At 35.5% G+C, this 26,041-nt stretch overlaps 1 protein-coding gene across 9 annotated transcripts in view; it reads right to left on the bottom strand.

Annotated features, from left to right (window-relative positions):
- The window catches only part of frmd4a (FERM domain containing 4A), a 612,278-nt gene that overhangs the window by 136,418 nt on the left and 449,819 nt on the right, over positions 1–26,041 (bottom strand). For 8 of the 9 annotated variants that reach the window (XM_039761499.1, XM_039761500.1, XM_039761497.1 and 5 more), the window contains exon 2: positions 13,682–13,747. In XM_039761499.1, coding sequence (XP_039617433.1) covers positions 13,682–13,747 — 66 coding nt within the window. Of the gene's footprint in view, positions 1–13,681; positions 13,748–18,499; positions 18,577–26,041 lie in introns of those variants that run through there. The other variant, XM_039761496.1, reaches the window with a different exon arrangement.

Genomic DNA, 26,041 nt, shown 5'->3' with positions numbered 1-26,041 from the left:
TAGTAATTCACGTCGCAATTATTTTCCAGTTATTAGACAATAAATGTCAGTGAATAAATTTATTGGACATAAAATAAATCAAATAATCCTTGATGATGATGATATTCTTCATAAACTCCATGCTGAAATATCAAAACAACCCCGGCCCCTTTCCACCCCTTTGTTGCTAGATTAGGGGTTTGAGAATGCACCATCTCTGCCCCACATGAAATTTCAGCCCTGTACACAGAGGGAACCCTGCAGGCCCTCTGTATGCCCTACTGTATTTAATGCAAATTGCTGTACTTTACATGACAAACTTTAATTGGGACATGTATTAATTTTCAAAAAAAAAAAAAAAGAAGAAAATATCAGACTGCTAAAACTTATGTTTACAGAACCTGCGCCCTTTTCTATTATCAAGGAATCTGAAAAGAAATTAGTTACATTTTAGAGAAATTATACAGTAATTAGACATTGATAGGTAACAAACTAAAATGGAAAATTTTATATTTTCATATATTTTTCAGTTAACATCATCCATCTTTTTCAGGGGTGGGAAGGAACTTATTTATTTCTGACTTTGACAGTTTTTGGTATCTATGAATGCAAACACTGACAGCAACAAGAACCAATCACAATAAGCAAATAATTAAAGTTAAACACTGAGATAGACCTCCAATTTAGTAACTGGCTACTAAGAAAACTGTATGCCTCAGGGCTTTTCTGGCTTATAAATGTCTAATGTAAATGACAAAATGTACTGTGTGTATTGAAGGAAAAATACAGTACTGTATATCACACTATCATTTTGTGTTCCAACTACATAGGAGGTGCCTTAATATAAAACAACATGCCAAATAATGCAATTTGTTTTAATTGATTTGTTACATAAATATAATTTCAACAAAATAAATTATTTTTAATATGAAATAAATATCAAAAGTTATTGAAAAAAGCCTTGCCGAGATTCAAATCTGAAATTGTTACATTATATGCATGAGCCTTACAATGAATGACAAGTATGCATTCTATCAAGTAACATAAATGAACAAAAAAATTGTACTTCTGCTCAAATTCAAAATGACAGACAATAACTTCTACGATTAGGGAACCACTATAATCAATAAATCCTCTTTAGTGGTTTCCAAGAAAGTTAGACTAACACCTGAATTTCCAATCCCTTGTTAAAATATTGGGGCAGACGGCCAGGGTTCTTACCCAGTCAGGATGTCCTACTGAGGAGAGGACATGTCAATAGCAGTACCTTCCACGGGACACAAGAGGGCAGCCCCCCTGGTTTGCATCGGGGCCACGGGCCTGGAGCTTAGAAGTTGGACCATGCTCGGCCCTGTGGCCACCGACAGGTCGGTGCATGGACAGCTGTGGATGCGGGTGCCGTATAAAAGAGGCTGCCTCACTCCATTCAGGGAGTCGGAGTCAGAGGACAGAGCTTGTGGGAGAGGAGTGGAAACAGTAAAGGAAAAGAGAGTAAAGTTAAAGGAAAGAGAAGGAAAGACGGGACTGAGCCTAACTGGGGTGATTTGTGCGCTGTATTGTGTGTGCTAAAGAAAAGAAGTTAAAAGTGTGTGCTTTTGGACTTGTGTCTCCTGGTATCTGTCTGTAGTCAGGCTGATCTTCCACAATATACATGGAAAGGATGAATCAGAAACCACAGTTAAAATGTCTCATACAACAATTTATATTAACTGACCTGCATCCTACTTCAACCTGCAGAAAAAAGATGGTTGAGACTGATTGTTTCTAAACACTTGGTATTCTGAGGTATAAAACAAACCATTTTATAGAACAGTATATGGTATTTTATCTATGCAGTCACTGCATCTGGTTATCACTACATAATCCTGAACTTTTTCTATTTTTATTTTGAGATCAGAGTTGAGCAAAGCAAGTAAAAATATTCATTGTATTAATGGAAAAATTTTGTTTTCACATTATGGTACAAGAAAGTAAAAATTTTATGACCATCATATAAGAACAATTGAGAGAAGACCATTTAGTACATCAATCTTGATTGTTTAACTAATAGCTAAGATGTTCCAATATCTAGTCCAGATTCATAAACTAAAGGCAATCCTAGTTGAGAGGACCACCATGTTTCTTTCTCTTACACTTACAGTATATTGTGCTACATCCCTAACAAAATCTTGTTAACTGCAATTGAACTGAATTAGTTATAATTTCCAATCTACGTTACTTAAAAAAATAGACTTTGAAAGCGGTATGTAATATTTTCAGTTTAATTTTTTGTGCAAAAGTAGGAAAAAAAAGAGGAAATTCTGCTACACCTTGTAAATGTAGAACAGCAAGCTAGTTTGTGTAAACCAAAATCCACAAAGGTGCTTCTTACTGGCAAGATATTCAGAGAACACTGAATCAAATTAGTATGGCACAAGAAAGGTAAAGGTTGCCAACTTATGCTGAAATACTGTCATTGACTGCAAGACAGGAATTCCTGTATCTGGCAAGCTGCTGATGAGAAAATCTAAATTCTAAACAATTTAAGCAGACTACAAACAAAAAAGCCAAATACTCGTTATAGATATTATTCTGACAGCTGACAGAGAACAAAAACATAACCTTGAGCTACTAATTATGGCCCACAACATTTTGTGTAAAATCCACTGATAGAAGTCGATTAGACACAAGATATAAGCAGAGTTTACATAGACTGGAGACACTGGGTGTCATAATTATACAAGTGTAATACAATTACAGGGTGAGGGGATCTGCTGATTACTGTTTATCAATTAGAGACACTGACTTAAACAAGGGGATAAAACACACACACAACAATCTAGTCAGCATGTAACCTATAATCACCCCATTTTACGCACCAATTAGGTAAACAACATGTTTAAAAGAATGAAAAAAAAGACAGGCAACATTATGACTGGAAAAACAACCCAGAACACACATTCCACAATGAATGCCTTTCAGTACAATCAAACACTGAACCGGATAAGATCACTAAGAATATGAATGAACAGAAAACATTACAGTTAAAAAGAAGCCATGCAATCATATACCCTACACACACACAAATGTTTTCTTTCTAACTTCATTACTTTCACAAGGTCAAAAGAGTCACTTTAGGGTTTGATGACAAATAACTTCAAAACTTTAAATTCATGCTCTTGTTAAAGAACAGAACACATTCCACGTCTAGTAAAATATGGAGAAAATGCAAAAAACAATGTCTGGTGCCATGTTATACATTAAGAAAAATCCAAGTGAACAGTATTTTCCAATAGCAAATCAGACACATACACTATGTAAGGTTAACTAAGGCACTTCAGAACACAGATATGTTCTTGTACAAGTTAGGGAGCCATTAAAATGAATTATGTAGGATGAATAACAGTATGCACTCTATTATGCAGTTAATATAGACAGACAGCTTTAATACAGTATGTCACAGCAAAGGCAATGATTTTATTTCAGTCACCTAAAACATGGTAACATTACTATTTTTTTCTGTAGAATAACAGAACATTTTGTGAAAAGTTTGATTTATCAAAACTGTTGTTCCTCGCAGACAGGAAGGTTCTTCTCCCTTTCTCTTGACAGAAATGACAAGGATGTTCAAACGAATCACCAACTTTACCTATAATCAAGAGTCTCAACTTAATCCTAAATGAAACGAGAAATATACAGTTTGTAAATTACACAAAATAATAATGGGAGTGTGAAACAGGGGACAATGGTTGGTTACATGCTACAGAAATAACATACAACAAATGAGTTGAAACTAAGTATTCATAGCCTTTTAGAGTAGCATGATTTACAGAGAGGCACGAAAAGCAAAGCTTCAGAATTTAACTATATTTGTCAAGACCTAAAGGACACAGCCAGCAAGATGAAAAAACATATTGCATTTGGTAAGTTGTCTGTACATCAGAAAATTATAATATAAAAGCTAGCTACAGTATGGGCTGGTTCAAGTGTTCATGCAATTCCCACAGGGCTGTGAAGAGTCAGATAAGACTACAATGTAAATACAACTTCTTCATGTGGTAGTAATTAACTCAAGACTCCAAAAATGTGTAAACACTACAAGTATGGCAGAAACTTGCACACTATAAATGACATTTGGACATAAGCCAGTGATGCTTAGTTATGTGTGCCAAGTGAAAAATGTAAACACCACTAGAGAAACGTCTCCGTCTCAAAGAGAATATGAAGGTGCCACTGCTAATGTGTCCTATTAATTACATTTTATAATTGTTAAAGAATGCATTTTTTTTTGTCAAATCAATCTAAACGTGCTGAACAATGCCAATATTCACAAATGTACAACTTTTAATCCAAATGTCTAGACATCAATAGGATTCTGGTCATAGCTTCTACTGCACAAAAATGCTAGGGTGCCACTAGTTAAAAATATTAGCAGCATCTTGTTGATAGCACTCCACGGAAATATAAAAGTCCTTCTTAATATTTATCTAAATTAAAAAAAAATTCTAAAACCTGTCTAACCTGACATTGCTCTTTATATATAGAAGGAGGTCACATTAACATTAAATGAATAGAACCTTAAAATGTAATGTAGTGTAAGAGGCACATAGTAAGAAACTGAAAATCAAATCAAAACACATAAGGATACTAAATTTGCACCAATGAATTATTTATTTAAAAGGTAGTAAAGTTCAACAGCAACTTTAAATTAACACAAAATCAGGTAAAAACCTACGAAAGATCAAACATGTGTACAACAGATTGTTATCAGCACTGTGCAAAAAATAGGTTTATACGCTTATTACTATTACGTTTTAATTGCACATGCTAATCATCACTCTCCTGCACTGTGATTAGACAGCGTTAATAACCTTAACTCAAAATCTCTTATCTGTCACTTTCTGAAATAATCTACCTTACCTCAAAACTTCCTTATCTGAGAAATCTCAAAACATATTTATATTTATAAATATTTAGATATTTTAAAATTTACTGCATAAGACATAACAGACACAATTGCCACGGCAGTAAGACTGCAAATAATTGATTCTAATAAATAACAAAGCGTTACAGTGGTATGTTACCAAATAAGTTTATTGCAACACTTTTTTTTATTTTTAACTCAAGAAGTGGTCAGAGTGGAAAAAATACCACTAATTAAAAACTTGCTTTGGGCTATGTATTCTGTTTTCATTATTACCAGACTAAGCTTAAGGTGTACTTTTCAAGCAACAAAGACAGAATAATTGAACCAGAATAATGTTAAACAAACATACTGGAGAAGAGATTAGAAAATAACCTATGTAACCTGTTTTATTGGAACATCAATAAGAAGGAAAATTAAAGCAGCAAAGTTGTTTGCACTACTTTATTTAAACTGCAATCAACCAAGAGTGATCCAGGTTGAAACAATAAAATTAAAATCGATTAAAAGAAAATATAGAAAATCAAATGGTCGCAAACCGCAGTGCATTTTGACTGTTTCATAGCACATGGCAAGATGCTCATATCAAGAAACAAAAATGCATAAATGATAACCCTATTTTCTCCAATACATTATGAAAAATACATTTTTTACGAGTATCTGTAGCGTACAAAATGAACATCCTTTAAACTGTGTGCATTTTTGTATGTGTTGCTAAAAACTACATTGCACATTTTTAAAAGTACATTAGTACAAAAGTAATTTGGATATACAACATAGAGTAAACACATGCAAATATTCAACTGCTTCTATAATAAAGAAATAAAAAAAGAAAAACTAATTGGCAAAATTAAATAAAAAGTGTGTTCTGGTTTAACAAACTAGTATGATTGATAGAGGCCACGTGCAGTTTCTTCCTTCACCACTAGGTCACACTGCCTGTCAGAATTAATGCTCCAAGTGAGACATAAATTCACTTCAAGTGTTTAATTACCTGGAGCTATTAAAAAAAACCTTTTTTTTTTTACTCAAAAATCCATCCTATTTTATGGAATCAAAGATTAACTGTCATGTACTGCAAAGTGTAAGCTCCTTACTATCGTTGTGCATGACAAATGTCCCTTATGCAAACATCAGTGTCAAGGCCACTACCAAGGAATTTTAACACTAAAAAACTTTAAGGAGTCCTAAAATAATCATCTTAATTCACACTTTTCTGATTACCCTTATGCCTTTTAGAATAGCTATGTTAAAAGAGAAAACTGTAAGTAGTCAATTTTTTAATTGGAAAACTCTTTCAGATGAGATGTGTTTTATAAACAGCCAAATACCACTTGACTGGATGTGGCCAGATAAACGTAATAGTAATAAGCGTATAAACCTATTTTTTGCACAGTGCTGATAACAATCTGTTGTACACATGTTTGATCTTTCGTAGGTTTTTACCTGATTTTGTGTTAATTTAAAGTTGCTGTTGAACTTTACTACCTTTTTAATAAATAATTCATTGGTGCAAATTTAGTATCCTTATGTGTTTTGATTTGATTTTCAGTTTCTTACTATGTGCCTCTTACACTACATTACATTTTAAGGTTCTATTCATTTAATGTTAATGTGACCTCCTTCTATATATAAAGAGCAATGTCAGGCTAGACAGGTTTTAGAATTTTTTTTTAATTTAGATAAATATACACCAGATGTTTCAAATGAACTGTCTTCCCCATTGCTGCAATTGATTGTGTTCATAAGACTTTTTAAAACAAAGATTTTCTCTATAGTTTCCTATTTAATATATTGATGTTTCTACAAATATTTTTATTTATTATTAAATTCTTCTTGAACTAATATGTCATAGAACAATGTTTCTCAGCCTTTTTGATGTCGCAACCCACTTTTTCACATGCAAACGTTTTCATAATCCACAGGCGAAGGGAGTCGTTCAGGGATGATAGCCTTCAATTCACCAAGGGGCACTATCTTCAGAGCTGGGTTACCCCTTGGTGAATTGAGTGCATCAGAGCTGGAAGCAAAACTATATATTGCACAACAATGCCACAGAGACTCAGTGCATGTCCCATTTCATGACTAGGTACCATTAAAAAGAATAGGAATTTGTGACCCACAGGCAGCAGCTTGCAATGATCCAGTGGTTGAGAAACACCGACATAGATGATATTGGTTTTCCAAATGCCTAGAAGATGGTTTGACTAGTAAATCTACTAAACATCAATATTTTCCCAAATTGTATAGCTATCAGATGACATGAAGACAGTGAGACTATTAATTCTGCTAAAAATCAATATTTTCAAATTGTGCTATATGTAACTGAATAAAATGAATAGCCATAGGTCAGATTTTTGAATATCTCTAATTTCTACCTCTAATTTACTCTACTCTTCTGATGACATGGTCTTGAAATCATAAATTGTTGATCAATGGTGTTCTCATAAAATACTAAGTAGGCATAAAAAAATCTGACAAAATGTCTTTAGAAATGCATAACCTTGTGATCCCCAAACAGGCAGTGAGTGGCCTCTGAATAGTACCTCCTGCCTACTTGCCGTGCTTCCTAGCAGCACAATGTAGAAAGGGGAACCAATAACATACATAAATGTTACAGGAAAAAAAAAACTTACAGTTTATTGAATCACCCACCATATGTCCATTCATCCATCCATTATCCAACCTGCTCTATCCTAACTACAGGGTCACATGGGTCTTCTGGAGCCAATCCCAGCCAACACAGGGTGCAAGGCAGGAAACAAAACCAGGACAGGGCGCTAGCCCATCGCAGGGTGCGCACACACACACACATCCACACGCCAAGCACACACTAGGGACAATTTCAGATCGCCAATGCATCTAACCTGCATGTTTTTGGACTGTGGGAGGAAACCGGAGCACCCAGAGAAAACCCATGCAGACACAGGGACAACATGAAAACTCCACGCAGGGAGGACCCGGGAAGCGAACGCAGGTCTCCTAGCTGCGAGGCAGCAGTGCTACCAATGTGCCAACGCCTACCATATGTGGCTAATGAAATCAAATCAGAAATAAAGTGTGGGATACAAACCTACTATCTCTTCAATTTAGTGTCAAAATAAAATGGAAATGACCATTCCCTAACATCCAAAAAATAGAAAAATAATTAGACATATTCTTCAGATTTGACCTTGTAATTCTAACTTCAAAATGCTATGTAAATGCATATCTCAGCTTGTGGACAAATATTATTATGAAAGCTGGCAGCCTTAGTTATGGTACACCTAAGCAGTTATCTATCTATACTTATAAAAGGCAAAGCCCTCACTGACTGACTCACTCACTGACAGACTCATCACTAATTCTCCAACTTCTCGTGTGGGTGGAAGGCTGAAATTTGGCAGGCTCATTCCTTACGGCTTACTTACAAAAGTTGGGCAGGTTTCATTTCGAAATTCTATGCGTAATGGTCATAACTGGAACCTATTTTTCTCCATATAATGTAATGGAGTTGAGCTCGATGGCCGTGGGGGCGGAGTTTCGTGTGACATCATCACGCCTCCCACGTAATCACTTGAACTGACTGTCAACGCAGTATGTAGCAAACAAGGAAAAGCTCCAAAAAGCGCTGAAGAAAACATGCATTATACAATTGAGAAGGCAGAGAAACAATAAGAAGCGACTGAGTCACACATACAACCATATTCATGAGTACAGCTACTTCGGAAACAAAGCACGGTGTAAACCTAAAGTTTAAATTAAGTTCATAGACAGGCTGCCGCTGGCGTTTGTCATGCCCACGGCTAATACGGGATACAAGTTTAATGAGAAGACGCAGGATATAAACGTAACTAAGTTAAAATTAGTGGTGAAGGGCTGTGCTTATGCAAATTCCGAGAGACTGTCTTCGTGGGGGGATTGACAGTTAAGGCGGGTGGGAGAGTCACGTCATCATCACCCCTCCCATTCACCTCATTTCGCTCTGAGCTGAGCTCCGCAGCGAACGCAGTCTTGAGGAACCAACTTTGTGACGCTGCCACCAAATACTCACAGAAAAATCCACAAGTTAATACACATGCTCTCTCTACAGTTTCTCCACACTCTGAATCCTCTAGTCACTACTTACAAAAGGTTTCATTGACAATCGTGTTACGTTATTTTTAAAATGTTTCCTTTTCTTAGCACAAGCACAGCTGGGAAGCTTTGATGCATGTGCTCTATAATGCATTAAAAAATAACGCATTTAATCACACTTTGCATTCCAAGCAAAGGGGAACTTCTGTCAATGCATGATTTCCTGGTACACCGATTACATTAATGTACACATCAGAGCTACAAAAATGTAACAGTCGGAAGAAAGCGCGTTGCTACGACTGACTGGAGGAAAATTTCATTTCAAAAGACTACCCGACGGAAGCCTTGATAAAAGCGTGGTTTTGTGCACACACACATATATATATATATCTATACTAATAAAAGGCAAAGCCCTCACTCACTCACTCACTCACTCACTCACTCACTCACTCATTCTCCAACTTCCCGTGTGGGTGGAAGGCTGAAATTTGGCAGGTTCATTCCTTACAGCTTCCTTACAAAAGTTGGGCAGGTTTTATATCGAAATTCTACGCGTAATGGTCATAACTGGAAGCAGTTTTTCTCCATTTACTGTAATGGAGATGAGCTTCAACGCCGTGGGGCGGAGTTTCGTGTGACATCATCACGCCTCCCACGTAATCACGCAGTACATAGAAAACCAGGAAGACCTAAAAAAAAGCGCTGAAGAAAACATGCATTATATAATTGAGAAGGCAGCGAAACAATAAGAAGCGAGCGAGTGACATATACAACCATATTCATGACTTCTGCTACTTCGGAAACAAAGCACGATGTAAACCTACACTTTAAATTAAGTTCATAGACAGGCTGCCGCTGGCGTTTGTAATTTAGTGCCTGCCCATATAAGGCCGTCCGTCAGCGGCAATCCAATAGCAAACTCCACTAAATATTCACGGGTTAAGGACTGTGCTTATGGAGAGGAAGATGAGATGGTCAGGGTGGTGTTTGACACAAACTCAGCGAAACTGCGAGAGAAAGTTTTAAGTGCCAGGACTAAGGTAACATTAAATACAGCCATGGACATAGCACGAGATGGCACCAGCACAGCTGGGAAACTTCGATGCATGTACACCGAACGGCTCACGTGAACTGACGCGTGCACAGATAAAAGCAACAGTTCCAAAGAGCTGAACAAAACCGAATTACACAATTGAAAAGGCAGCAAAAAATATGAAGTTTGATACATACAAGCATATTCATAAATCCAAAACAAAGCACACGTTGGAAAAAGTCAATGTCCCGCTAAAGGAAGACAGTGTAAAAAAAAACCGTGCATGCAGTGTGTCAGGTCTCAGATAAAGAAGAAGACGAGCTGTTTATTGATGCAGTAAGAAACGAATCGATGAATGAAACCTGTCATCTTTACAACGATTGACAAACACGGAATGTAACTTGAACACAACACATCCTACAAATACGAACCTGATTGAAAGAAATAATGATAATCAAATCCTTGATGACAGCAACACTCAGTAACACTCACAAAACAAATACTGTATATTGACAGTCATGTTACGTTATTTTTAAAATGTTCCCTTTTCTTTTCATAGCTTTTTTAACACACTACTTCTCCGCTGCGATACGCGGGTATATATATATATATATATATGTATATATATATAACCCGATCTACATACTCGAATAATGGATACTTTATTGCCATCAATGATTGTTTTGGTAAAGCCATACTCAGTGTATTCATTAGATGAGCGGTAAAAAGTAAGAGCGAGGGAAGGATGACTTATTGAGGCATGCAGGCTGTAGTCGCGTCAACTCTATCTGAATTGCGCGATCACATTTGAAAAATATATCTTTTCAAGTTCTATTTAGTCCATATGTGTCAAACTCAAGGGCGCGGGCCACATCCGACCCGGCATGTAATTATATCCGCCCGAGATCATTTTATATACTGTATTATTGTTATTAAAGCCGGGTATATGAAGCGCTGGTAACACAATAAACTACAGATCCCATAATGCAGCGCTTCAGCTGCCTTGCCAACACTTACGAGTTAATCAAGTTATTGCGAAGCTAGCTCACACGATGCTGAAGAGAAAAGTTGATTCTGAAAATAGAGCCTTTAAAAACCGATGGGAGGCTGAGTATATGTTTACTAAACCCGTGTGTCTCATTTGTGGAGCTAATGTGGCTGTAATTACAGAATTTAATCTAAGGCGGCACTATGAGACAAAACATCAGGTTAACCTGAATGCAATGCAGAAGATACAGAAAGCAGCATAATTAAATAAGAATCTGACACTTCAGCGGACGTTTTAACCCGTGCACAATCACAAAGTGATTTCAAGTGAAGCTGCTTTTATGGGAGACACAAATGCACCAGTGCACCTTGCCTCACTTTCCCTGTTGCCAAGTAATGTTAAACCAAGTCGTCACTACGGTGTTCCCAAATCGCACTTTGCTGATAAACTGGCGCACTGAGTTTGCACGGCGCTTTGGTGACTTTGAAGAACAAAAAGTCCGTCTACATGCGGCTCGAACCTTGTGCATGTTTGGTAGCACATATCTGTGTGAGAAGCTCTTCTCAGTGATAAAGACTAACAAAACAGCACACAGGAGTCGCCTCACTGATGAGCACCTGCAATCCATCCTGAGAATCTCCACAACACAGAACCTCACAGCAAACAGAAACGAACCTGTGGCCAAAAAGATGCCAGGCGTCCAGCTCTAAAATGACATATGAGCAAAGACAACTGAATGATTTGATTTGTTATTGCTGAAAGAACACATTTCATTTATATTTCTAGGTTTTGTTATGCAGCATGTTCATATTTGAATTTGTATCATTTTGACAGGATATATTTTTATGGAGAGCAAAATCTTTTGGGATATTTAAAATCTAAGTTTATTTTTTATATAAAATTACATAAGAGTAAAGAAATGTGAATGTTTGTTCTTTTAACGTTTACTTTATTTCTAACTTGTATAATTTAGACAGGATAAATTTTTATGGAGAGCAAAATATTATAAGTTGTTTAAGGTTTGAGTTGATTTATTCACGAATAATATTCCTGTCTGTTTTTACCATTCCTACCAAAGATATTTCTGTCGACTAAATAAAAATTCCTTCTATTTAAAATTTAAATAGAACTTGAACAAATCGATAGTTCATAATATCCACGCAGACTTGCGTAAGAGCGGGAGTCATCCGTTTTAACAAGCAGCGTATTGCACTGATACTGAAATAGCTGTGTGTGTATATATGTAGATATGTATGTATATGTATATATATGTTTATATATGTGTGTGTGTATATATATATATGTATTTGTGTGTATATATGTGTGTGTATGTATGTATGTGTGTATGTATTTATGTGTGTGTGTATATGTACTGTATGTGTATATATGTAGATATATATATGTATATATATATGTGTATATGTATAGATATGTATATATATATATGTTTATGTGTGTGTGTGTGTGTAAATATATATATATATATATGACAACAACACTCATCACTCACAACAGTGACAAAACAATTACATTGACAATCATGTTACGTTATTTTCAAAATGTTTCCTTTTCTTTTTCATTGCTTCTTTAACACACTACTTCTCCGCTGCGAAGCGCGGGTATTTTGCTAGTATATATATATATGACAGCAACACTCATGACAATGACAATCATGTTACGTTATTATTAAAATGTTTCCTTTTCTTTTTCATTACTTCTTTAACACACTACTTCTCCACTGCGAAGCACAGGTATTTTGCTATATATATTATATATATATATATATATATATATATATATATATATATATATATATATATATATATATATATATATATGAATGACCTCCAAAGAGGCGCTGAGACTTTTGATCACGTGAACGTGTCTGCAAAAAGTGCCGCCTCCTGCCCTGCAAAAGTCGAGCAGCCGGCGCACATGCATAGCTGCGAAGCGCGGGTATTTTGCTAGTTACCATATAAAAAGCAAGTTAAGAATGGATGAGATTCAAAGAGACTGATAAGACCTTTAAGGATTTATATTCCAATGTGAACAACTAAACTAAATCCAAAGAAGGGACACTGCATTTTACAAATACAGAATCAAAGTACAGAGTCCTTTTTATTGCTGTTTCTTCTCTTTATCACAAAAATATAGAGAGTAAAACCAGTTTTAGTATCACATCTGTAAAAATGGGTTGTTCTGTGATTCTTTGTATTCTTTCTAGCCTGCTTTGACATTTTCTTTTGAAGTCAGGAGTTCTATAATTACTGTACATCTAAGATCAAAATGGTCATTTCCCATATGCTGTATATTTTTCTTTCAGATTGATAAATTGATCCTAGTTTATCCTTTTTACAGAAGATGCAGCTACATGCTTCTATTCCAGCCAAAAACAAGTGTAACCTCAATAGACACTCCACTGATTGAAAAAAAAATAATAAGGAAAATTCCTTTAAAAAAGCCAGCATCATAAAACTTCACAATTCTCCCAGAATTTTATTAATCACAAAGTTAAAATTAGTGCAATGTTTTTCTTGAGAAGCTACTCTCTTTGGCAAGGCGTTAACGTACATTAAACAAAAAAAAAAACAAACAAAAAAAACCATGCAAGAGATCTTGTGATCCAATGCTAAAAAGACCAAGGGCATAAAGCTGGAAAGAATGTTTCCTTTTAATCAATTTTAACTTTTAAAACTAAATTAATGTAAGATTATATAAATACCTGCACCAGAAGTTCCAACTTCCTATCATCAAGAAGATGTACTTGACATCGACGCCCTTCCGTCATCTGTAAAATACAAATCAGAAAATTAACAGTCATACAAGTAACTAAATAAATAGAAAATAAACAAATAATTATAAAACTGTGTCAGGCACTTTGCTTAAATATATTTCTCACATAATCTAAGTCTGTTAAAATAGCAATGATGCACAATTAAAAACAAAAACACTGCAAAAACAGATATAAACAGACACCTAATATGCGAGTTATAAAAGATAACTTTTAAATACAAAGCTATACCTAATGTTGAACTTCATGTTTAGTATCATGTGTACATAGAACACAGTGTGCATAGTGCAATGAAATTCATACCTGTATATCCCCTCAGAACAGTGACAATAAAAAAAGAGGGTAAAAATTGCTAAACAACTATACATACTACGTACTTGAGGTTTTCAGTTTAAAAAAAAAAGGCCTAAGAAAAGGTTTTGAAAATTTACATGTATGTACATAATGATTTATATTCTGTAAGAAAGTATTATTTCCAAGTTGCGCAAGTTTCACTTATTTCTATCTTGGTCTCCCATTCAAAGTAGCAATCATTGTTTATTAAATGTGTAAAGCATTTAGGGGTAATAACACTGTTTTCTGGTTATTTTTATTTAACCCTGCAATCACTCGCGTTACTGATGTGCATTGCTTAGCAATTGCCAATTTCTTCTTACCTGCTATTTGCAAATATATATGGAAACATAAAATTAAAAACATTGACCCATTAAAACACTAACAAATACAGCTGAAAATAAAACTGAAAGTATACTTGTCTGTGCCAATGACAGAAGAGCTAAACAAAATAAAATACAACAGCTAAACAAAATAAAAACATACTACACATTATAGTATCTGATACCAAATTTGTTAATAAACAGTAACCCTACTGCATCCTTTTAAAGCACATCACTCAGGGATTGCCTCTGGGTGTTGTCTGATTCCCTTCAGCCCATTACCTCAAAGTAAAACTCCATGGGCCACAGAGACCTTCTTTTTTGTAGATCTCTCTCAGCATAACTTCCATAATATAGCACACTACCTGTGGTATACATCACACAATACATGTGCACAGCTCTTTTGTATTAGATTGTTGTTAATAATGTTATGAATCATTTTATTTACATTTTAATTACAAATGAGTAGCATTGTTTTTACATCATGTGTTTATTTTAAAGAAAAAAGGATGTTCACAAATATGTTTGAAAAAATATGGTTTGTAACAAAGAACATGGTGACATAATTTACTATTTTAGATGATGTTCTTTGTTCTTAATTAAGAACATGGTGCTCACTTGACCCTGAACATATTAGGCCACTACATATAGCTACCAATTTCCTTGTAATACTTTTAACATTTTATTCTTGTTTCATCAAAAGGTATTTAAAAACCCAAGCTCTCCTAAACATTATGAAACTATGGTTTTAGGATGCCATACAAATACTGAAGTTTATCACTCTCCACAAAGATCCCCTCACTGTGCAGAACCTTACTGGATTACATTCTAAAAGCACAGAAATGTTTCTAATTCAATCATACATATTAATTATGGATTAATAATTTTCAAACCAAAAACCACCTGAAAAGAAACTTATGAAACTACCAGAAGCATAGTAGTTAGCACTCCTGTCATGGATGCGATATTCTAGGTTTGAATCCCATGGTTATGCTTAGAAATCACTTACAATACAGATGTGGACTGCTTAGCAATTGCCAATGTTTGCTTAGCAGTTTGTGCATACCAGCGATCTGCAAATATATTGGATTTTTTGGACAAATACTCACATGTAAACATAAAATTAAAACTGACCCATTCAAACACTAAGTTAGCACGTTCTCTCCATGACCACAGACTGTAGTTTTCCTCCAAGTACTCAGCTCCCCAAAAGTGTTAAGGATAGGTTAATTGATTATTTCCAAATTACACCCAATTTGCGTGAGTGGTTTCAACTTTACATTAGCAAAACAACTAAACTTTTTTAACTGTAATTCTAGGCACCTTTTGTAGGTTTGCACACACTCTTGTCTTAAGGGCCGATTTATACTTCACGCTCAGAACGCGTACACGCCTGCATCATGGCTGCCACGCGTTCCCAGCGTTCATTTCACGCGTCCTCTGAGCAGGTCCTCAGAAATTAACGCGACGCGTGCGCGAGTTGCAATACCAGCAAAAAGTCGGGGGGCGCAGTGTGCTAAAAGTCAGAACGTGACGTCAGAGTCTCTGTTTACTATCTACATGTGACAGCAAGCCTCTATTGAAATCCTTCGGGGATCGATGTGCGTGCTTTGCTGTTTGATGAATGGTTCAAAGTGGTGAAGCAAAATGCCAACATACAGATGCATTTGTGGTGCTTATATATTCAAGCATCGCATATTCCCGATCGTAAAGACACGATACATTTTAAAAGTCTCACATACCATCTTTTGTGCCGTCTATTTTTTATTTTTTTATTTTACCTGCTGTCAGGTCCAAGAAGCTCGTAGCGATTTAAAAACTGGGATGACGATGGTCTCCTTTAATAATAAACTACGAGGTTAAAGTGGACATTTCGAGATTAAAGCCGAAATTTCCACTTTAATCACAAAATACACGTTTTCACCGTGTCTTTTATTTTTTTCCTCAGTAGCTCAAATAAAGCGTTATACATTATGTTGCCGATGTGAAGTTGCAAAAAAAAAAAAACAGACGGCACAAAAGATGGTATGTCAGACTTTTAAAATTTTTGGTGTCATTACGATCGGGAATATTCGACACTTGAATATAAAAGCACCACGAATGCATCTGTATGTCGGCATTTTGCTTCTCCACATCGAAACATTCATCCCGTAGGATCTGCATAGAGACTTTCTGTCACATGGAGATAGTTACCGAACGTAATGACACAATACATTTTAAAAGTCTCACATACCATCTTTTGCGTTGTCTTTTTTATTTTTGCAACTTAACAACAGCAATATAATGTATAGCGTTATATTTGAGCCACTCAGAAAAAATTAAAGGACACGGTTAAAACGTGTATTTTGTGATTAAAGTGGAAATTTCGGCTTTAATCTCGAAATGTCCACTTTAACCTCGTAGTTTACTTTATCATTAAAGCAGACCGTAATAAACGTCATCCCAGTTTTTAATCGCTACGAGCTTCTTGGACCTGACAGCAGCGGAAAGCAGCTATAGATCGTCACACAGAACAAATTAAATGTATGATATTTCAACTCTTTGCATATTCAGAATCTTTAGATTTATACTTGATATCACTTTAATGCATTAAAGTGTGTATGTTACATTTTACATATAATTTCGTTTAAATAATGAATACTGTTAATTACACACATGGGGGTGTCACGGTGGTGGAGCGATAGCACTGCTGTCTCGCAGGGAGTTATGTTGCTGGTATTTCCTGCTTGTATTACACACTGTGCTCCGGTTTCCTTCCAAAGATATGCAGATTTGAGGATTTGGTGCCTCTAAAATGACGCTAGTGTATGTATGTGCTTGTATTCACCTTGCGATGAGCTGAGGCCTCGTCAAGGGACTGTTTCTCACTCGTGCCCAATGCTTGCTGGAATGGACACATCCCTGGGTTTGATGGATTTAATCAGTAAACATCCTTTTCAGAGATATTGCGGTAAGGTGTCATCAGAATTTAATAGGTGTTCTAGGCAATTCACAACACAGAGAAGCCGAACATGTTCTCACCGTGATAATATCTTGCACTGCAACCTGGTGGATTCCTCCAGATTTACGTAAAGTACGCGCGCAAGTATGAACACTACAACGCTTGCGTAGCAGGAGCATCCGCTGCAGCATGCGTCGCGTGAAGTATAACTCCGGCCTAAGAGGATGCATGCACAGTTAGTTTGCCCTTCTGAAGCTAGTTCTCAGTTTTATGTATTATGGGGCAGCTGATGTTTGGGAGCATGTGCCTGAAGATATGTACAACACAATCTTAAATTATTTAAAGCCAGTATTTGAAGATTCCAGTGCTACTCCGTAGTGTATACAGTCAAGGCCGGTTCATGCAAATGAAATGTGATCAAAATAAAATCTCTTTATAAGTTATTGAGCCATTTAAAGTGATTTAAAATTATTGTGTATACCAATGGACTCAAACTTTTTATTTTATCGTTTTCACGGACACTAACTTACTATATACTATATATATCAGAACTCACTGCCACAGTCGCAAATATTAGTTTTGCAACTGCTCATCTCCTCAGTAAAAATATTGTACTGCTATTATCTATCCTTTCATTTAATCCAGGGTCGCAGCCAAGATGCTAATGTCAGTGCTTATCCTGGTAACAAAGTGGAAAACATTCCCGGACAGCGCACTTAACACAAAAACTATTAAAAATATCAATGACAGTCTGTTCATGCTTATGCAAAATATAAAAAAATTAAAAATAACGCATTCAGTTAAATTACAGAATAATAATTAAATACAAATGCACTTTTGCATTAAAAGCACGTAACAGATTTTTTGAACTATTGAATAAATGCATATTAGAATGACTAGAAGATCTCTTCACTCCTCTAGATAACTGAAATAAACAGGTATTTGTTTTGCTCAGAATCTGCAGAACAAACTATCTCTTAAATTTATGTGATGACAAACACAGTACAGCTCAGTTCAACAGCATCTATTCTTACTTACATAAGAGGAGAAAATGAGTAACAACTTTTAAAATTAATCTATTAGCCTCTGCTTAGCTCAAACACAAAGGGCAGTGAGTCAGACAAAACTTAAGAGAATATACCAATCACACACTGTTTCCACTTTCCCAATGCCTCCACATGCATGTCTGCAATGTCCAGTGACTTCATTGTGTGCCAATGTGAACATAGTTTAACGATGACCAACAAAGAAAACTGTGCACCTTCATGACACTGGACCATTAACTCATATCCTTTTCCTAGTTCCTAGTTTTTCCAAGTATAAGCAATAGTCTAAACAACAGTAACCTCCTAGGTTTCCTGAATACTGGAGTACCCCCAGAATCTTAAGATATTTTACTTCCTGAAAGGAAACCCAAGTAAATCAGTACAAGTTTCAAATAAGTACTATTACAGAATAAGTTTGAAGCTGTGCTTCTACCACACATTTCATTGACTTCTTTCAACTTCTAATAACAGCAGGTTTTATATAAAACACAGCTCTAAATGTTGTCAAATGTCTTTTACATTCTGTTGCTCCACCCCTTTGTAACACAGAACTGTTTGACTGATTTGGAGTATGTTTCACTGATGGGAATTTGAGCATACTGTTACTGCAAATATAGTAATCTGCCTGCCATAAATTTAAATTATCCATTAGAAAACAAAAGGAAAGAAAGCACATCACTTTATAATTTTACTCTGCCAAACTCTGTCATTTTATGTTAAGTGTATGGACAGAAAAATAATTCCAAACAGAATCCACTATGATGACAGTTTCCAAGTTTTTAAAAATTCCAAACAATCTTTCAAGGGCTTTCATTTCTTCTGGAAATGTTCGATTAAACAGTAACAGGTTTTCCCCATGTTTTTAAAAGATTAGCACTTCAACAAACAAATGGAAAGCTTCCTCACACTTCTGCATTCACTACTTTCAAACAAGAATGTATAAACAAGGATAACTAACACAGCTACTGTTTTTAGCAATTCACAACTTCCAAAACCTTTGAGCAGTTTAAAACTATATTAAAAATGATAATTAAACCTATTCAAGTCTTTAATAAGTAAAAAAACAAAACAATAATACAGTCTGCTAAAGGATTAAGATAAACAGTTTGAGCATTTAAAGAATTTCCATACTAAAATGTATTTTCTGTCCATGTGTACACAAGGCAACTGTGATTAAAGACAAAGCGGATATTTTCTTTCTTTATCCGTTAACCAAACTGAATTGCTACTGATGCAATTACCAGTAACTTTTCACTTTTAACTTTTGTTTAATAGATCCAATCATGGTCAATATGAACTGTTTAATTTTAAATGTAATAAGCAAATAACTGTTCACAGTAAGCATTTAGATAGCATGGCTAAAATCCAATTTCCTGACTGAAAGAGGAGTTATGGCAAAAACTCACAATAAGTAGTAGGAGAAAATGTTAACAGCAAGAAAAAAAACTGAATTGGAACTTCTGTTCATCAAGCAAAAGTACTTTTAATTTATGTTATGGTGGGAAGTAAAGGAAAAACCCACAAAAAAGGATGTCCAGGCACTGACATCTGGAAACCACCCCAGGCAGTTTCAGATTTTATACATATGCAATACAAGAATTTTAAAACAAGAGCTGAGGCAAAAGTGTGTAAGGGTAACCAATAAACTCCAAAATAATTTAAATAAACAATACACATACCAGCTATATAAAATATAAAAGTAATGCAGAAATAAGCCAAGAGAGGTTTTAAATTATTGAACTGAATGGCCAAGAAAGCAACACAGTTTCCAGAAAACACAAGCCCAGTGCAAAAGCCAAAGATTCCTGCATTCACTGAAAGTGAATGACAAAGGAGGTAATAAAACAGTCATACATCACTATAACATCACTGCAGTTTATTGTCTTTGGAAGAAACCCCAACATAGCACTCATGTGTGTCGCTTTAAAATGAAATAGTCATCTCAATTCAAAAAATAGAAAAAATGTCACCGTTAGCACTTTGAAAAACCAACCTCTTAAATATCAACTAGGTAAAATACTGTGAAGGAAATTATTTAGAACCATCTCACCCTGGCTTTTATCTTTGGTATGGAGACTTCTGTCTAAATATTTACACAGTTGATCTCTTTTAAACATATTATGTCTAGATGGATGACACAAAGTGTATGCTGCTTTCTCCAGCCACAGCAACAAAACACTTTACTCTGTTAATGACAGACTCTGAAAAAAGTTATAAATTCAAATTTAGAAACAAGCTGAGATCCAAATAAATTTCTTCAAAAATAGTAAGATATTTTGTGCAAGCTTTCCCTCTAACAATTTACTGCAATCTGCCATGACAGAAGAAACATTAATTCCTCATCCCATAACAGAGAAACTTCACATTGTGCAAAGAGTAAAAATTAGTTGAGATAGTCAATAAGATACACTACTCTGCCTATTTAGGTCAAGGTTATATTTAATATGTGACATTTAATGTGTGCACTTTATAAGTACTGTGCACCTCATCTAGATCTCATTTTTGAATGGCAATGGTACAACTCTCTGCTATTAATCAGTATTATTAGTCAACTCAGTACAAAAAATACAAGTAAGAACAACCTAAAAGAGAATAATCAACCTTCCAAAACAGTGATCAATGCCCTTACAGAAATGGAACATGGCCCAAAGCACTTCACTTTGCATTAATCGCTATCAATATGTTGAGCACATAAGAAAACTGGGGGTGAGAGAATGACTACAGTCTAAATAAATGAGGCATACAGTACAGTTCATAACTATTCAAACTATACTATTTAAATATATGGGCTGTGATTAACCTTCTTGAATTTAGGAGTCAATCAGGAATGTGTTGTTTGTCCATGTCTGTGTATATTTACTCATGAAAGGCCAATCTGGTGCCAGTAATCAACCTACAATGTATGTTTGTGGAAGAGAGATGGAACCAAAGTACATTTCATATTAAACTATGACTTAGAAAATAAGTTGTATTGGAATTCCTCAGAAATAAAAAGTAACTCAGAAGTTTAAAATATTTTTTTCTCTTTTGTGTTCTTGTACTAACAAGATAAACGTCAAATACTTATATTTAAATAAAGTTATATTGTTTGAAATGACACCAACAGCAACAGGGTACTGTTACTTTTTAACCCCATTGGCCTAAATATTAGTTTCAAACAAATAAAAAACTAAAAGGCTTTCTTAATATGATATTAATTCATACAATTATTTCTAGCATCATTAATTACAGCAAGGCTTTATACACAGGATACTCAAATAGTTCTATTTGTAGCTTTCATTAACTCAAATGCTGTTTCAAAGATCATAAATAGAAGCTGGAAATTGAATATTAATACTTATATTAAGTGTATAAATCTTAAAATGAGTTTTACTTAGTTTAAAGAATTCACCAGTTCACATAAACCAGAACATTTAGCATGTTACAATTTCAAAGTGCTGATCTTCTAAAGGTTACAAGGATAAATAAAACTACTGTGGGAGGTTAAGTCTTTAACTACTGGGCCCCAAAGCTGCAAAATAATCTGCCTGCTTGACCAGGGATGTCCTATCAATCTTAAAATGTATCTTCAGGTTGAAGATTTACTACTTTAGCCCAACATACCCTGTCCATAATGCAGTGGTGTTTGTTAGTCACTGGTTAATAAATATAAGCTTGGTAATCAATATGAAATACTACTATTCTGTTTCTCTTATCAGTATCCTTAAACTTCCATTGCTAAGCAACTACTCCAACAACAAATAGTGAAATCCTTGGGATTCAACAGTTTAAAAAAAAAAAAAAAAAAGTCTCTTTTTTAGACTGTTACACATGTATTTATGATGTTGTGGAATACCAGGAGGGGATCTGTGACACTATCTGTTATTATCCGATTGTGGCCCCCCTCAGTAATGCCATTAACTACAATTTTTACTTTCCTCTCCCCTCTAACATTAACAGGTCATATCTCTGTTAATATAACAATGGTAATGGACTTTATATTATTATAATTTCTTCAGCCACACTTGTTGTTTAAGTATATTTGTATGTACAAAAGTCATTTAGCTTCAGATTTTATAATATGTACATCTATATTTTGTACAGTAAATGAAAAGTCCAATGACAAACAGTTAATTGTGAAATTACTATGTGACATGGAGCTGATTTTCCGACAAAGACCCTGTTTTAAACCAGAAGTTATAATTACTACAATTTTAAAAACAAATAATGATGTAGTAATGGGCAGAGCCAGTCAACAAGGTCCATAGAGCCTGCAGTTTTCATTCCTACAAAGTAGTAATCAACAGCCAGTCTAGGTCTTTAATTCTACTCATATTTTAAATGCCAAGTTTATCACTTAAGCTCAATGGCTCTGATGCACCATGACCCAAATTTAGAACACACAGATTAAAAAAATAGGTGGATAAAATGTTTTAGAATATCTATTCACAATACTTACTGTACATTAACCTGTAAGATAACTGAAATATTTCAAAATATTTTCAACTCGTCTTCTTTCTTCCACAAAACCTGTGTTCTGATTGATGTGTTTAACAGTAAGATTATGAAATGTTTGTGAGGAGGAGTAGTATACTCTATAGAAGTGAAAGATATCAGAAATCTGGAAAGAACAGAGATGAAAATTAGCAGATGGATACAGTATGTTGAGTGTCAAGGAGCGAGATGATGATGAATGCTAAGGTAAGAGCAAGACTTTGTGTGAAGGCAATAGGTCAGGGGTGGTGAACTCCAGGCCTGGAGTGCTGCAGTGGCTACAGGTTTTCATTCTAACCCTTTTCCTAATCAGTGACCAGATTTCACTGCTAATTAACTTTTTCCCCATCACTTTATTGGCCCTGTTAGAAGAGTTTAACCCTCTGAATTGATTCCTTTCTTCATTAAATGACAGCCAAGCAGAAATTAGATGTGAAACAAGCTAAAAGATGACCAGCTAAACTGGGGCATCAAACTCCAACCAGTTTCACTACAATCACTTTCTTAATGAGAAGCCAATTCTTGCTGTTAATTAAACCCGTTATTTAATTCCATGGCTTGTTGCTGCTCTCATTCTACCACAGCACACATTTCAAAAACTGTTGTTTTTCTGTTCTTTCTAAGAGCACCGTCAAAATGTTTTGGTGAACTGAGAGATCAACCTTACCAAGACCATCACCTCTCTTTAATTTCAGATATTGTGTAATGGGCACAGGGGAGCTCGTCATGTGGTGGCTTGTTGTGTCTCATTATTGTTTGGCTGCTAATTAAAGAAAAAGAAACCACTATGGGGCCTAAGTCAAGTTAATTAAAAGAAGTAATCAGCAGCAAAAACTGGTCACTAATTAAGAAGATGGCAAGAATGAAAACCTGCAGCCACTGCGGCACTCAAGGCTTGGAGTTCGCCACCCCTGCAATAGGAGTTGAGCTGAGGAGAAAGAGTAAACTGCTTTAGGAATATAAAGACCAAGGATAACTGGATGAAGCTGAGCTCCAAGACAGACGTTGTGGGCATGCTCTAAGTCAAAGTGTGTCAGATGATAAGAAGGGGTCTCAGCCTAAATTTTTCAGCTGTAAATATAACCTTTGCAATCTCAGAAAATGGTAGTTAAACTGGTGATGATGATATATTTCATCCTGGGAGTTAAGATGTACTTACAGGTGTCAACCTATACTATAACATGAGCATTATAGTGGACATCTCCTGTATTAGTAATTGATAAATCCAAAATCTTCACACACTTCCTACATAATTCAGCTCCAACACTAGTACAAATAAAAATGACTGACATATTTTTAAGTTTATGTTGCTCCAAATAACCAACCAATAATGACACTCCATTAGTGTAATATTTCTCCATTATAATGGTTCACAAACCAGTGCCAGGCATGGCATGCCAGCTAACCTAAACTACCAGAATACATCTTATCTCCTCAATGCTACATAGTACACTTTGGCTTTGTATTTTTTATCATTTATGATTTGAAAGAAATTAAAACTACATAGTGGAACTTTTGAAGATGAAACCACCATAGAATTAAGGTTAAGTGCAAGAAAACTGTTTTGGCAAATGTCACAAAATGGCAGAATGTGCAATGTATAGGGTGGTCCAGATCTAATTATGCAATTTTCATTACACTATAACTTAAGTTTATTCCACAGAAAATCACCTGAAAAATCCCGGACCATCGAGAAGTGTGCAAACTGACGACATGAAGAATCGCCTTCGCGCCAAACTGGAATAATTCCCGCATAAATCAAAGTCATCCAAACGATCTGGATCTGCACAGTTAGATCTGGACCACCCTGTATGTTAAAATCTGACTATTAAACTTTGTGAATTTGATCTAAAATGCATGAATTATATCCAGTTTTGCAGTACTACTCTTGGTAAAAGTTCACCTCACTTTGTCATAGGTCCTCCCTGAAACTCCCTCCTTACCTCTGTGTATGAAGCATTTTTTATTGAAACAATGGTCTTTTATTGAAGCATTAACCGATGTAAACATGTCACAGCTGAACTTGTGCTTAGTAGTACTGTACACCCCCTTAGAGTTGCTATAACACGGATGCAAACCCTGACCAGTTACTGTCTGTGCAAAGTTTGTATGTTCTTGCTGATTCGGATTTGTTTTTCATCACATTAGTTTTATCCCACTTCCCAATGATGTACATAACACACTAAACTTTACAGAGTGTGAGCAAAGAAGTGTGCTGCTCTTGCAAGAGCATGGCATCCTATCCAGGTTTATTTCCTCCTTTGTGCCCTATACTGACAGGATAGGTTGATTAACAGGAGAGGCAAGGCAAGAATCCACTGGACAGCTGACTCAACCCCTTGTCTTTGGATTCTCAAATGAAAAATGTACGTAGATTTTGTGTGTGTACAAGTTGCTTAAAGAATTATTAATACTGTACTTTCATTGGCAGTGTTAATTGCTGGTTAGGTTTCTGGAATTCAAACTGTGAGGCCGTGGGTTCATATCCAGCTACTGACACTGTGTAACCAATAATGAAGTCATCACTTCACCTGCTTGTGCTCCAACTGGTCAGAAAAAAAAAATCTGTATAACCAAATGTATCCCAAATATTGCAAATCTTCTTGGATAAAGATAAGTAAATGTTGTGGCCCTGCAAATTTTGTCTGCTCGAAGGTATATTATTTTTCGGAAGTCACAACAGATAAAAGAATCCTTTTAACACAAACGTAGCCAGTCGACAGTCAACTAACTACCTTCCCATCCTGGATTGAGTTTAAACATGTTTTATAGACAATCCCTCACAGTTTTCTAAGCAACGTTGTTACAAAACACAAAAGAGAAAACAACATAATAGACAACAAGAAGACCTGTGGCTAGCACATGAACGATTCGAGCTAGTCTTTTAGAGAAGCCTGTGAAAGTGGGTACTGTTTAAATAACACATTTTTCATTGATCGCGTGTGATCAAATTCTGAGTGGTGGGGGCCTAAATGCACCCAAACACTATCAGGCGATGGTACATTTTAAACCGAATGCAATCGACCATAGGGCGAATGCTGGACTCTGGGCAGTACTCAAAAACATCCATCCGTTGCACAAACCAACCCTAAACTGAACGTCTGCCCATCGCAGACCACACCCACAAACTCACCCGCCATAAGGGGCAAAAATCCGAGGTCACCCAGCGATCTAA

This window comes from Polypterus senegalus, chromosome 8, assembly GCF_016835505.1.
Source record: "Polypterus senegalus isolate Bchr_013 chromosome 8, ASM1683550v1, whole genome shotgun sequence".
NCBI classification, from domain to species: Eukaryota; Metazoa; Chordata; class Cladistia; order Polypteriformes; family Polypteridae; genus Polypterus; species Polypterus senegalus.
Note: the sequence above shows the minus strand (reverse complement) of the source record. Positions and strands in the feature narration are given on the sequence as shown.